The following is a 15,063-nucleotide window of genomic DNA, read 5'->3' as shown; positions in this document are numbered from 1 at the left end:
CGGACAATGATAGAAGGTAAGAACATGATTTAATCTGGACTCAAAAAATTCAGTACAAAACAAAAAGGCGCACAAGGCGAAGGCACAAACTTGGCGCAGGGAACAAAACTAACACTTTAACGTAAACTATGAACATAAAACAAACAACACTTACTGTGGCATGAAAAGATCATCAATAACTATGGCATGGACAGAGCAAATACAGAGTAATGTCGCCAGCCCGACGAACTGACAATGACAGGCTTAAATAATAATCTCCTGATTAGAACAGGTGCGTGCATAAGGCAGGGGAAACTAATGAGTAGTCATGGAAACCAAAACAAACAAGAGTGCACAAAAACAGGAACTAGTGGAGTCCAAAAACCAACAGAACATAACCAAACAAAACATGACCACAGATTATGACAGATACATGTATGCATTATCCTGTTGTAGCTCACATTCTATATTGTGTTTTGGAGAAAGGGTGTCATAAACGTTACTTAATTCATTATAATAAAAAAAAATACAAAAGAAAACATGGTAACACTTTAGTATGGGGAACATATTCTAAGTAACAAAGACTTAATTTAGAGTTATTTGGCTAGGGTTAGGGTTAGGGTTAGAGGGTTAGGGTTAGGGTTGGGGTTGGGGTTAGTAATGGTTGTATAAAAAGGCCATGCAGAATAAGGCATTAATAAGTACTTAATAATGACTAATTAAGAGCCAATATGTTACTAATTTGCATGTTAATAAGCAACTAATTAATGGTGAATATGTTCCCCATATTAAAGTGTTACCAAAAACGCATTTTTATGCATATGTAAATGTATTCAGTTATAAACATTCATTCACTTTCTTCTTTCCTTCATGGATCTAAACTTTACCTCTGCCAGTATTTATTTCTATATTTTTATTGTAATAAAACGGTAGAAAATGGATGGATGGATGGATGGATTTTCAGAATGCGTTTGTTCTATTTTTGGCCAAAGTAAGACAAAGAAAACAATCTGAAGTTGTCTTTATTTTTTTAGTTTGAATGCCATGATTTTAATAGTCCGGCCCGCGTGTGCACACATTTCCCCCCATGCGGCCCCTTGTGTGGTGTTCGGGTCTGTGGGACCCGTTTTCATTTTTTATTAAAAGAAAAATGATACAATTAATTAATTTTTCAAACTTTGGCTCATTTTCTGTGAAGAACATATATCAGAATACATATTTAATGACCACACACCATTCACCCCCTCTACACATTTCTATTACATATAAGATGTCCGGGTCCACTGGACCCGGGGCTAATAGAAGTGTGGAAATTGATGTTCTGTGTACCACACACACACACACACACACACACACACACACACACACACACACACACACACACACACACACACACACACACACACACACACACACACACACACACACAAAGCAGGGCTAGACAGGAGGAGGACAGAGTGTAGGTACACAGAACATCAGAGGGTCAAATGTGCGAGAAAATGAGAGCAGACAGTGTTGACAAACAATGTTGCAACCTTGTGTGCAGAAACACAAAAGAAGAATCCCTGTGGGATGCAGAAACTGGCAGAGAAATTTTCCGTGCAACGTTCATATTGTTGTTACTCAGCCAGCGTTTGTGGGTCTGATGGACCCGTTGCATTTTGTGGCTTTTAATGCCTCACAATCAAACACTTTTATGTTAAAATACTGTACAGATGTTTATTGGGATAAGGTAAACATCTGTTCAGTATTTTAACATCAAAGTGTTTGATTGTGAGGCATTAAAAGCCACAAAATGCAACGGGTCCATCAGACCCACAAACGCTGGCCGAGTAACAACAATATGAACATTACACAAGGGTTAAATGACTTTGACACCCTGGGTCTAAGAATACGTTTCGCCTCTCATATGAGCAGTCTTCATCAGTTCATGCTCTAGTCTGAGAAGATGATGCCGGTTCCAAAGTATTTATCCTCTAAAAGTGAATTTGAATGGAATGCCAACGACTTTTAGAGGATACATACTTTGGATCCTGCACCATCCTGTCAGACTGAAGCTGTCCTATCTAATTTTGGGAGCATGAACTGATGAGGTCTGCTAAGACCATCTGAACAGTTTGTTAGAATAATTGTTTGTAAGTTATCACAAAAAACTTTGTGTTGAAATGAGTTCCAAGCAAGAAGCCAAAAGCTGTCTTTGAAACCTACCAAGAAGAAGGCTCGTAAAACTCCACTGTGTAAGGGGGAAAGCCACATGAAGGGTTTTCTGTTTTCTCTCATGTATGGTAATCAACAGAAACATATTGTTCTAACCCAGTGGTTCTTAACGTGGGTTCGACCGAACCCTAGGGGTTCGGTGAGTCGGCCTCAGGGGTTCGGCGGAGCCTCCGCCACGGAGGTAAAGACACATCCGACTTATCATGTAAATAAAAAATTCTCCCTATCGGCGTATTATGGATACTGTCGGAGGCAGATATTTACATATATCCGAATTTAAGTGTTACTTCTTTTCATTTCATTTTCATATTACAAAACAGCTAGTGTTTTTCTTCCAAATGTGGTCTTTTGGTTGTCTGCAAAACTGTGTGCTTAACCTTGAAGTGAGGAATGTTAGAGAGAGAGATAATGGACATTTGTTTTGGCTAGAGAGACATGACTGCCAGGGACTTAAGAGGGAAGAGGGTTTTTCGGGGGGCAGACCATCTTAGCGGGGCGATTGAATGTTCTATGCTGGACTGGTCTCAATGTATATTTGCAAAATTTTAATTTTAATTTTGCAAATATATTACAAAATACCTATTCTGTCTCTGGTGTTTTTTTTACTCAGCTTTAAGTGTTGTAAAGAGCTTGGGAGCGACTTGTGACTTGAATTCCCTGGGAGGAACAAATGGTCATCAAACGCAACAATACCCCCAAACAATGTTCCCTCTAATTTTCCATCTGATTTGCAGGTTGTTTGATTTATCGATTGAAACTTTTACTAGCAGATTGCAAAGGAAGAGAATACATTATATGAAACAGTACAGTTTACAAAGTACAGTACATATTCCGTACAATTGACCACTAAATGGTAACACCCGAATAAGTTTTTCAACTTGTTTAAGTCGGGGTCCACATTAATAAATTCATGGTAATGTGTGTAATTTGTTGAGTTCACGCACTGTGTTGGTTTTGTTCTTTGAACAAGGTGATGTTCATGCACAGTTCATTTTGTGCACCAGTAAAAAAAACATGACTTTTTCTTGAATTTGAAAAAAATATATATATATATTTTTCACTAAAGAAGGGTTCGGTGAATGCGTATATGAAACTGGTGGGGTTCGGTACCTCCAACAAGGTTAAGAACCACTGTTCTAACCTAAGGACTTCAAAGCGGCCAGATGGCAGGATCTGCCCAATCTCCAGACGAACTCTTTTTTAAGTATTTTACGAACTCTTTTTGAACTATTTTACAACCTCTTCTTTTGAACTATTCTGTAACCAAAGGCAACGCTGTTTACGACCCACTTCCCTCTAGAAGTGGAAGCGGTGGTCAGGTGGTCGGAGAAAGTCAAATAAAGAAGGAGTGCAATCTTTTGGCAGAGCATGCTGGAGACTGTACAAGAGTACAGTGTGTCCAGGCGTGTCTCTTCAATTGAGTCCAAATTGAATTCTGTCTCTGTTTAATTCTTTGCCTTTTGTCTTGTTTAATAGATGTCATCAGTGTTTGAACCTGACACAGTTCACTTGGGGATCAATTCAATATCCTGTATGGGTGGCAAACACACGCACAGGTGCACGTATTGCGATTGCTCCTCGACAGTTACATTTGACAACCAAGACCGTTCATAACAGAAAACAATATGGCAATAAGTGTAGGTAAACAACATCACAAATAATAATGTATTGACAATATGACCACGGTGTGCACCTCACCTATGCATTGGAGAGTGGCCGTCTGCCACACCCCAGAGCTGCTGCACAGGGAAATGTTGCTGCCCCTCCAACTGTGATATCCATCTGCACAGCGATGGATCACAACACTTCTGTTATTCCACACCACGTCTGAATGGGCGAGCATGGGGACAGGGCCACATTTTGCTGGGGAAATAACAACGGCACTGATTGATAACAGATCGCAGCAAACATCCATTTGTATATTACAAACCCCGTTTCCATATGAGTTGGGAAATTGTGTTAGATGTAAATATAAAGAGAATACCATGATTTGCAAATAATTTTCAACCCATATTCAGTTGAATATGCTACAAAGACAACATATTTGATGTTCAAACTGATAAACTTTTTTTTTTTTTTGCAAATAATTATTAACTTTAGAATTTGATGCCAGCAACACGTGACAAAGAAGTTGGGAAAGGTGGCAATAAATACTGATAAAGTTGAGGAATGCTCATCAAACACTTATTTGGAACATCCCACAGGTGTGCAGGCTAATTGGGAACAGGTGGGTGCCATGATTGGGTATAAAAACAGCTTCCCAAAAAATGTTCAGTCTTTCACAAGAAAGGATGGGGCGAGGTACACCCCTTTGTCCACAACTGCGTGAGCAAATAGTCAAACAGTTTAAGAACAACGTTTCTCAAAGTGCAATTGCAAGAAATTTTGGGATTTCAACATCTACGGTCCATAATATCATCAAAAGGGTCAGAGAATCTGGAGAAATCACTCCACGTAAGCGGCATGGCCGGAAACCAACATTGAATGACCGTGACCTTCGATCCCTCAGACGGCACTGTATCAAAAACCGACATCAATCTCTAAAGGATATCACCACATGGGCTCAGGAACACTTCAGAAAACCACTGTCACTAAATACAGTTTGTCGCTACATCTGTAAGTGCAAGTTAAAGCTCTACTATGCAAAGCGAACGCCATTTATCAACAACATCCAGAAACGCCGCCGACTTCTCTGGGCTCGAGATCATCTAAGATGGACTCATGCAAAGTGGAAAAGTGTTCTGTGGTCTGACGAGTCCACATTTCAAATTGTTTTTGGAAATATTCGACATTGTGTCATCCGGACCAATGCATGGGTAACTTACACATCTGTGAAGGCACCATTAATGCTGAAAGGTACATACAGGTTTTGGAACAACATATGCTGCCATCTAAGCGCCGTCGTTTTCATGGACGCCCCTGCTTATTTCGGCAAGACAATGCCAAGCCACATTCAGCATGTGTTACAACAGCGTGGCTTCGTAAAAAAAAAAAGAGTGCGGGTACTTTCCTGGCCCGCCTGCAGTCCAGACCTGTCTCCCATCAAAAATGTATGGCGCATTATCAAGTGTAAAATACGACAGCGGAGACCCCGGACTGTTGAACGACTGAAGCTCGACATAAAACAAGAATGGGAAAGAATTCCACTTTCAAAGCTTCAACAATTAGTTTCCTCAGTTCCCAATCGTTTATTGAGTGTTGTTAAAAGAAAAGGTGATGTAACACAGTGGTGAACATGCCCTTTCCCAACTACTTTGGCACGTGTTGCAGTCATGAAATTCTAAGTTAATTATTATTTGCAAAAAAAAAATTAAGTTTATGAGTTTGAACATCAAATATGTTGTCTTTGTAGTGCATTCAACTGAATATGGGTTGAAAATGATTTGCAAATCATTGTATTCCGTTTATATTTACATCTAACACAATTTCCCAACTCATATGGAAATGGGGTTTGCATATTGTTATTCTTCCACTGGAACACACAAACAGATTCAAATGTATTGTTTTGTGCACATATTGGGCCAAGAAAAGAATATGAAACTACATGTGCATAGAATTAAACAGATATTCTCTCTATGACAAATACAGACTTGCACAGCTAGAATTACATATTTGCAGTGGTCCCTGACCTTTTTTGCCATTATTTTTTTGTGCCAGATAAATACAGCAAAATTAAGTGCAACTTACTATAACGCTGAATTAGTGGCAGCCCTGGGCTTGTTTCTTTGCAATGAGATGCAGATGGAAATCAGCCTTTGGCTACAATCTGTCATTTTTCTATTTGATCTGTTCATTAAAGTGCATTGTATCATGTCACAAAGTTATAACAAATAGCGACTTCCTATGAGGAGTTTTATTGTACATCTATAAACAAGCTTATTGGTGTGTCTAGTGCACAGGTGTCGAACTCAAGGCCCGCGGGCCAGATCTGGCTCTCCACGTCATTTTATATGGCCCGCAAAAGCCTAGAAATAATGTGTCAATAAAATACCTTATATTTTCTTTCTTATTTTCTTACTAAAAATAAAATAAAATAAAATGTTTCTAGTTTGACAGGGGGAACAAAAATAGTGTCCAATTTTGCAACAAATATTATATTATCTTACTTTGTTGGTCAAAATCCAAATAAATACTTAAATATCTGCTGAACTTATGACTTCGAAGCAAGTCATCCATCAAATTGTACACTGTAAAAATGACCAATAGATTTTACTGTAAAATTTAGGGAGTTTTTTTTTTTATAGCATATAAGTTGAAAAAAACGACCAATGTTTATTTTTTACAGTAAAATTCTGTCGACTGAGCTGTCAGTTTGTTTTTTTTACTGTAAAAATCCACGGTTGATGATTTTATGGTAGCACATTTTATTATGGTAAAAAAAAAAACTGGCAGTTGAGTTGCCAAAATAAGGTGGGGGGGGGGGGGGGGGGGGGGGCGTGGTTGGGGCGGGGCTAAGAGGGGAGGAGTATATTTACAGCTAGAATTCACCAAATCAAGTATTTCATACATATATATATATATATATAAGAAATACTTGACTTTCAGTGAATTCTAGCTGTATATATATTTATTTTATTTTATATATATATATATATATATACACGCACACATATATATATATACATATATATATATATATACAATATATATATATATATATATATATATATATATATACAATATATATATATATATATATATACAATATATATATAAATAAATAAAAGAAATACTTGAATTTCAGTGTTCATTTATTTACACATATACACACACATAACACTCATCTACTCATTGTTGAGTTAAGGGTTGAATTGTCCATCCTTGTTCTATTCTCTGTCACTATTTTTCTAACCATGCTGAACACCCTTTCGCAGGTACCCAGAAAAGTTTCGAGTACCACCAAAAAAACTGAATCTCTGAAGACAGTATAAAAATCTGTGTTAAAGGTGTACAAATACTGTTTGTATAATAAGCATGTTATTATTTTTTTTTTTTTACAAATGAGGGTTAAGAGTTCAGTACTAAAAAAAAAAAAAGAATGTGGCTTAAGTACAGTTTTTTAATTGAGCTGCTGCATTTTTTGGTTGGGTTGTTTATTTATTTTGAGTAACTTTCTTGAGTAGCATTTCTAAAAGGGGAATAATGTAATAGAGTTATCTATGTTTGTCTGTTGCCATCTCCTGGTGAATGTTGGCTATAGCGTACTGGGGTTACTTTTTGGTTGGCCAACGATTTACGTGGTGTTGCGCACCTGACGTCACTCAGGTCCGCATGGAGCTGGAGGGGGCGTGGCTTCCAGCTCCGCCTGAATTTCGGGAGATTTTCGGGAGAAAATTTGTCCCGGGAGGTTTTCGTGGGAGGGTTGGCAAGTATGATCTAATGGAACAGGCCAAAGTTAAGTTGGAGAAAATGCAGTCTTTAATAAATGATTTAATGTTTCTCTGCGGCCCGGTAGCAAATGTGTCACGGACCGGTACCGATCCCCGGACCGGTGGTTGGGGACCACTGCATATTTGTGATTTTAAACATTGTCAATGTAATCGCCAAAGTTGATTGCTCTGAAAAAATATGCCCCAAAAGTCAAACTAAGCATGTTCAAACCATCATCTAATGAGCAAATATTGTGAGAATATGATGATATTGTGTTGTTTTTTTATTGTATTTTATCTACCTTGCAACACCGCAAAGAAGTCTGGCAGTTAAACAATTAGTTAATAATTTCATACAACGTTACATTAAAATAAAACAACCACAAATGTGTTTTTATGTGCTACACACCCATATCGCCACTAGATGGCAGTATTGCTCTGCAAGCACCTTCTTGTGTGTGTCTGTAGGTGTGCTAATTTTACTTTATTTTAGATTATTATATTTATTTATCATTGTTTTTTAGTGGTTACCATATGACATACTGTAATATAATAATGATGGTACTATTAATAATACAATTCACGACAATAATAAAAAATAATTGTCATGATTGAATGAATATTTGAATCTGAATGTGAAAAACATGTATAAACTAATAAGATTATGATAAAATAATAGATAACTATGATATATATTTATATCATCATATTATATAATAACATTTTACAGTTAGACATGTTAAAAATATTTCATTATTTTTCAGTGGTTAATATATTGTTAGAATATATTGTATATAATATTAAAAATCCACCCATCCCTTTTTGCACCGCTTGTCCCTCCCGGCGAATTATAATTAACAATAATTACATTCATGATACCAAAAATATTTCATGACATAATTTAGTATAATGATAATTAGAAAGAATATTATTGTAATGTAATATTAGGGCTATAATAAAATAATACATACTAAAATAATTAGATGAGAGTGCAGAAATATGAGCATATCACACCAACTCACAAATCCCTTCACTGGCTTCCTGTTCCACTCAGGGTTGAATTCAAAGTCTCCCTACGAACTCACCAGTGCCTCCATGAGAAGCGTGGAACGCTCTCCCTGACCACCTGAGGGCACCACAGACTGTGGAGGCTTTTTAAAAAAGGCTTAAAAACCCTTCTTTTTTTTTTTTTAAAAAAGCCTCTTTTTTTTTTAGATGTATGCATACTAGTTTTAGCTATTTGGCTGTTCTAGTTTTTATTTTATTTTATTTTTTTATTATCTTTTAATTAAAAAAAGAAAAGAAAGTAATACACTGTAGCACTTTGAGGTTGTTTACTCAATATAAAGTGCTTTTTACAAATAAAATCTATTATTATTATTATTATTATTATATATTTCTATAGTTGTATTGTATATTATATAAGTGTATTAATATTAAATAATATATGATAATATATGAGGGATATTATCAAATGTTTTTAAAAACATTATCTGTAGAGTTAATACAAAATAATAATAGCTGGACTTGTGTTCAACTTTAGAGGTTATAATGTACACCCATGGACTTTTTTGCAGTTTGAAAAAATAAAAAAATATTAGAACCAGCACTCAGTAGGATGTTAATAGTACAATCACCATAAATGAACGTTTATGTTTGATCAAAACTGTGCATCATTATTTGCCTTCATCACAATTCCAAGTATTGACAGCAGCAGTCTGCATGATTGCTCTACCTTTGCACTTCAATGATACTTTTGCCCACTCGCCTGATGTCAGACATGTGGAAATATCATCTCCACCCTCCTGGTAATATCCACCCATACATTTATAAAGCACGGCACTGCCAGGACGAGTGGAGCGGTCCCACTGCAGGTTAGTATTGGGGAGCGCTTGAGGAGGACCACAGCTTATTTCTGCACACATGCAAACATCAATTAGTGAAAGAAAAAAGCAAATCAAGCAGCAGGCTTTAAACCTTTCCAACTCTTTAAATTCATATTCATTTCATACCCACTTGTGATTTGATAAGTAATTGAACTAAACTATAATCTACACCTGACATGGATATGAAGCATGTGTGTTTTTTCCCACTGTAGTCAATGTTGCTATTCAACCACTTTATACAGTGCAACCCTGTTAGAATAATTATTTGTAAGTTATCACATAACTTTAATATGCTTAAAGTCCGTTGCGAAAGTTATCAGCTATTGTGCTCAAGCTGTACGTTTTCTATCTGTGCAAGGACAAAACTTATTGTCTGAGGGGTGGCCTCAGCCGCAGATGTTATCTTTGTTTTAGCCCGCTAACAGCCAAGGACTTCGAGGACCTCAACGCAGATAAGACGACAGCACGCAGACGAAGCAGAGACAAGGCGAAATCCACAAGACCCCCAGCACATTCCGTCACGTATTGTGCGTACTGGAGCTGCTTTGCATGATATATGTGACCACTCCATCATTTTTATTTTGCCATTTTATTTTTTATTCGAACCATTTTACCGTATTGCTTTTGCACTATCTTGTTTAGCTCATTCATTGTTTATGTTCTTTGTTTGTTTTTTTCTCTAAATTTGGCTCCCCCGATTCAAAATAACTGCCCAGGCCTGAACTACAATTAACATCCACGAGCTGGGAAGCGAGGAAACAGGTTTACCCGCTCAATGATGTCAACATTTTTACACAAACTCGTGATCAAGTCGGCGCTATAAATAGTTTGTCTTATGTCTTATAATAACGATATCACTAATATTTGTTTAATATTCAATTCAGGAAATGTAAATGGAGTATTTTTTTTTTTTATCGGGTTTTACGGGTGGAATACAGGACCTCTCAACTTTTATTTACATTTATTTATGATTTAGAATGCATTTAAAAAAATGCATCCGTCATCATGTTTTTCATAAGGATTGTGAACGATCCAAAAAAAGTGCGGTTCCCCTTTAAGTCCACATCCTGTTCTTATTATTATTAAAAAGTACCTGCTTAAGTTGACATACAGTACAGGCCAAAAGTTTGGACACACCTTCTCAATCAATGTGTTTTCTTTATTTTCATGACTATTTACATTGTAGATTGTCACATCCAAACTATGAATGAACACATGTGGAGTTATTATTAACGAAAAAAAGGTGAAATAACTGAAAACATGTTTTATAGTCTAGTTTCTTCAAAATAGCCACCCTTTGCTCTGATTACTGCTTTGCACACTCTTGGCATTCTCTCCATGAGCTTCAAGAGGTAGTCACCTGAAATGGTTTTTCGCTTCACAGGTGTGCTTGAAGCTCATGGAGAGAATGCCAAGAGTGTGTAATCAGAGCAAAGGGTGGCTATTTTGAATAAACTAGAATATAAAACATGTTGTGGGGGGGGCATGGCCTGCGGACCTGCAGCGAGGTAGGGTGTGGTCAGGATCGGCTTCGAGATTAGTGACAGGTGCGTAGATGACACAGCTGTGAGTGTTTGTCGGATCACCTGTCGCTCTGTTAAAGGCAGCAGTCGGGAAGGAGAGGAGGTTGTCGATGGTGTTGTTGTTTGACTCCCTCGAATGGCCTTGACGCTGTGTTATCAGGAACAGGCTGTTCTGAAAAACACCCCCGAGGACACCTCAACGATGGACGCTTTTGACCTCCCTCTCCTCTCTCGACAACACCTGGTGTCGAACTCTTGCAGATCGGCCGCAGTCCACAAAAACATTACAACATCACACCCCGTCCCCCACCCCACGCCTTCACCACCGCTTGTCTGCTCCAACTCCCCCTTTCTCTGTTGCGAGTTTGTCGTGATTAAATGTAACGTGTCTGTTACGATCCGCTGTCCGGATCATAGTTTGTTTATGTTTTCGAGTCACGTGTGTTTTCAGCACCTAGAGTTTTGTTTGTTTCAGTTGCCATGACGGCAGATTACATTCACCTGCCTCTGGTTAGTGTTCGGGACGCGCACCTGTTGCCCGGGCGCTAATCAGAGGGCTATTTAGTCTATGCGCTGGCCTCACTCGGTCTGGCTTCCTAATTTGCTTGATGCAACAGTTGACGACGATTTCTATTCCTGCTAGTTTACACGCTAGGCTATTTTTCTTGCTAGCTCCCACGCTAGCCACTTTGTTTTTTTTTTGTCTTAAGTGCTATGAGCACGATTTTGTTTGTTCTCATATGATTTATGTCTTTAATAAATCAAGCCGTCTGCATTCCTGGGAGAACAACACCCGCATCATCATGCGCCCCGGTTGTCACAGAAGGGACAAAATCGTGCTCATAGCACTTAAGACAAAATAACAAAGGGTATTTATGTGTGCATTGCAAATGAGTTTTTTCCCCCTTGGACTCAGTCTGGACCCCTCCCGTGGGTCCAGCCTTTGACTGATATTGTTTTACTCTTCCCCCCTTTCCCAATATCACCTTTTCCCCCACCTTTTTTTAAGGAGCGCCGTAAAAATAGCTGTTCCGTTGGCGGTCTCGTCTTGTCTCCCTGTAACGTATGTCTGCTCTTAGTGGGACTGTGCCGAAAATTGTACTTTTCAGTTCTTATGTGTCTTGTGCATGTTAAGAATTGACAATAAATCATCTTGAGTCTTGAATGGCGGAGAACGAGCGAGAGAAACTTTAACATGGCTGAAAAGCACAACTTATTGCAAAGTAAATCATTGTTCGCAAAGATGAACGCGGGTGTCATGTCCGTCATTGGTGGTCCATACAAAACCTCTACACGTTTTCAGTTATTTCACCGTTTTTTGTTAAGTACATGACTCCACATGAGTTCATTCATAGTTTGGATGTATGTATGCCCAATTATCTTGGGTGTGATGTTGTAATGTTTTTGTGAACTGAGGCCGATCTGCAAGAGTTCGACACCAGGTGTTGTTGAGAGAGGAGAGGGAGGTCAAAAGCGTCCATCGTTGAGGTGTCCTCGGGGGTGTTTTTCAGAACAGCCTGTTCCTGATAACACAGCGTCAAGGCCTTTCGAGGGAGTCAAACAACAACACCATCAACAACCTCCTCTCCTTCCCGACTGCTGCCTTTAACAGAGCGACAGGTGATCAGACAATCACTCACAGCTGTGTCATCTACGCACCTGTCACTAATCTCGAAGCCGATCCTGACCACACCCCGCTTCGCTGCAGGTCCGCAGCCCCCCCCCCCACAACATGTTTTATATTCTAGTTTCTTCAAAATAGCCACCCTTTGCTCTGATTACACAACTCTTGGCATTCTCTTCATGAGCTTCAGGCACACCTGTGAAGCGAAAAACCAGTTCAGGTGACTACCTCTTCAAGCTCATGGAGAGAATGCCAAGAGTGTGCAAAGCAGTAATCACAGCAAAGGGTGGCTATTTTGGAAGAAACTAGAATATAAAACATGTTTTCAGTTAATTCACCTTTTTTTTTTGTTAAGTACATAACTCCACTTGTGTTCATTCATAGTTTGGATGTGACTATCTACAATGTAAATAGTCATGAAAATAAAGAAAACACATTGAATGAGGAGAAGGTGTGTCCAAAATTTTGGCCTCTACAGAACGTGGTCGTTCGCTTTTGGTGACATAAAATCTGGCAAAATTCCCAAGTAAAGATGCAAGGTGATGGCTAGTTTCAAGATTTGTTGACAACCTCTTATGTTGACATCAGTCAGCCAGATGTAGGGGCATCGGTATAAACATTACACTGAAAAATGTGCTAAAAGCTACAAAAAAAACACCTATTAAATGAACAAAGATGGTTGTTAATTGTGATTCGGTTGCACCTTCACACCAAAGGTCAAATTCCTCCCATTGTCCATTGTGTCCACACACAGAGTAGTTCCTCACACTCCTTGTGTGGTATCCTTCATCACATTGGTAGACAACCACACTGCCAACATGTGCGGTGCCATCCCATCGCCTTTTAGCGTGCGCTTTCATGCCAGGCTCCTGACATGTGATTTCTACAACACACACACATCAAATCATTGTCCATCACCAGTTAAGGCATAAAACATGATATTGTTTTTTGGGGCCATTCCACCGAATCAGTGCCATTTGCTAGCTGCTACACTGCAAAAAGTCAGTGTTCAAAAACAAGAACAAAAAATACAAAAATGAGGGGTATTTTATTTGAACTAAGCCAGGGGTCGGCAACCTTTACCAGTCAAAGAGCCATTTTGACCCGTTTCACAAAATAAAGAAAACAATGGGAGCCACAAAACTCTTTTGAAATTTAAAATGAAATAACACTGCATACAAAGTTTTTTTTTTGCTTTGTGCTATGTATAAACCAGGGGCAGGCCCGGCCCTAACCAATCTGGCGCCCTAGGCAAGATTTTAGGTGGCGCCCCCCCACATCGGCAGTGAAGTGTATATACTCACAAGAAACCGAAGAGCTTTGTCTTTGACCTTGACTTTTTTGACTTTTTTACTTACAACTATACCTAATATATAAAGGGGTGGAAAAGTGACTATTACCTGCAGGGCAAACATTAGCTAACCAGAAGGCAATAACAATGTAAACAAAAAACACCTGCTTAAAAGATCTAATACAAATGTCCCTGAGGAATGTAAGGTGGGAGTACTGTAATTACCTAACGTTACATTATTATTTTCCATAACAATTTAGCCCCCTCCACAATATTAACCCGACGTTAAAACAGAACTAGCTATTTATTGATTAGCAATTGCCGAATCATGTAACATTAGCTTAATGCTAAAAAGCCAGGTTACTATCACATTCTGTAACAGACAAATAATTTCATGTAGGCATACCTGCTACCTCTGTCTTTTCTCGTTTCTCCTCCTCTTTTCTCTTTTTTCTTCCCTGGGCACCTGACAGTTTTGGCCGTTTTGACATCTTGTGTTGATTGTTTGATGTGGTGACGTCCAAAAAGAGTCATGATACGGGAAGGGAGGGGGCGCACCGTGCGGGGGGAGGGGGGGGGGGGGGCTACGTAATGTTGTTACAAATAATATTTCTATTAAATAGGCTTTACTTTGCATTTTAATTAACGTGGGATTATTTTTTGTATTTAGAAATAATAGTATCAACTTTTTTTTTTTTTTTTCTCCAACATTTGTGGAACTGGCGTGGCGCCCCCTGATGGACGGCGCCCTTAGCATTTGCCTATACGGCCTATGCCACGGGCCGGCCCTGACCAGGGGTCTCGGACACGTGGCCCGCACCTTAATATGAAAATGTAATGTTAGTGCGGCCTGCAAGTTTTATATGAATGCCGCTTGACAGCATCACGCTTGCCAACCCTCCCAATTTTTCCGGGAGACTCCCGAATTTCAGAGCGACTATTCTCTCAAATGTCTTCTGATTTCATACTTGCCAAACCTCCCGAATTTTCCGGGAGACTCCCGAAATTCAGCGGCTCTCCCGAAAACCTCCCGGGACAAATATTCTCCCGGAAATCTCCCGATTTTCAGCCGGAGCTGGAGGCCACGCCCCCTCCAGCTCCATGCGGACCTGAGTGAGGACAGCCTTTTTTCACAACGGGAGGACAACAGGGTGACAAGAACTAAATCATCCAG

The 15,063-nt window shown here is 38.9% G+C and overlaps 1 protein-coding gene across 3 annotated transcripts in view; it reads right to left on the bottom strand.

The window, feature by feature from the left end:
- Positions 1-15,063, bottom strand: part of LOC140676623 (sushi domain-containing protein 1-like) — a 52,793-nt gene that overhangs the window by 12,439 nt on the left and 25,291 nt on the right. For 2 of the 3 annotated variants that reach the window (XM_072914246.1, XM_072914247.1), the window contains 3 exons: positions 13,302-13,481; positions 9,301-9,480; positions 3,895-4,059 (listed from right to left, as the gene is read on the bottom strand). In XM_072914246.1, coding sequence (XP_072770347.1) covers positions 3,895-4,059; positions 9,301-9,480; positions 13,302-13,481 — 525 coding nt within the window. The remainder of the gene's footprint in view (positions 1-3,894; positions 4,060-9,300; positions 9,481-13,301; positions 13,482-15,063) is intronic. The other variant, XM_072914248.1, reaches the window with a different exon arrangement.

Source organism: Nerophis lumbriciformis, linkage group LG12, assembly GCF_033978685.3.
Source record: "Nerophis lumbriciformis linkage group LG12, RoL_Nlum_v2.1, whole genome shotgun sequence".
Lineage (NCBI taxonomy): Eukaryota > Metazoa > Chordata > Actinopteri > Syngnathiformes > Syngnathidae > Nerophis > Nerophis lumbriciformis.
The sequence above is the reverse complement of the archived record's forward strand: the minus strand, read 5'-3'. Positions and strand labels throughout refer to the sequence as shown.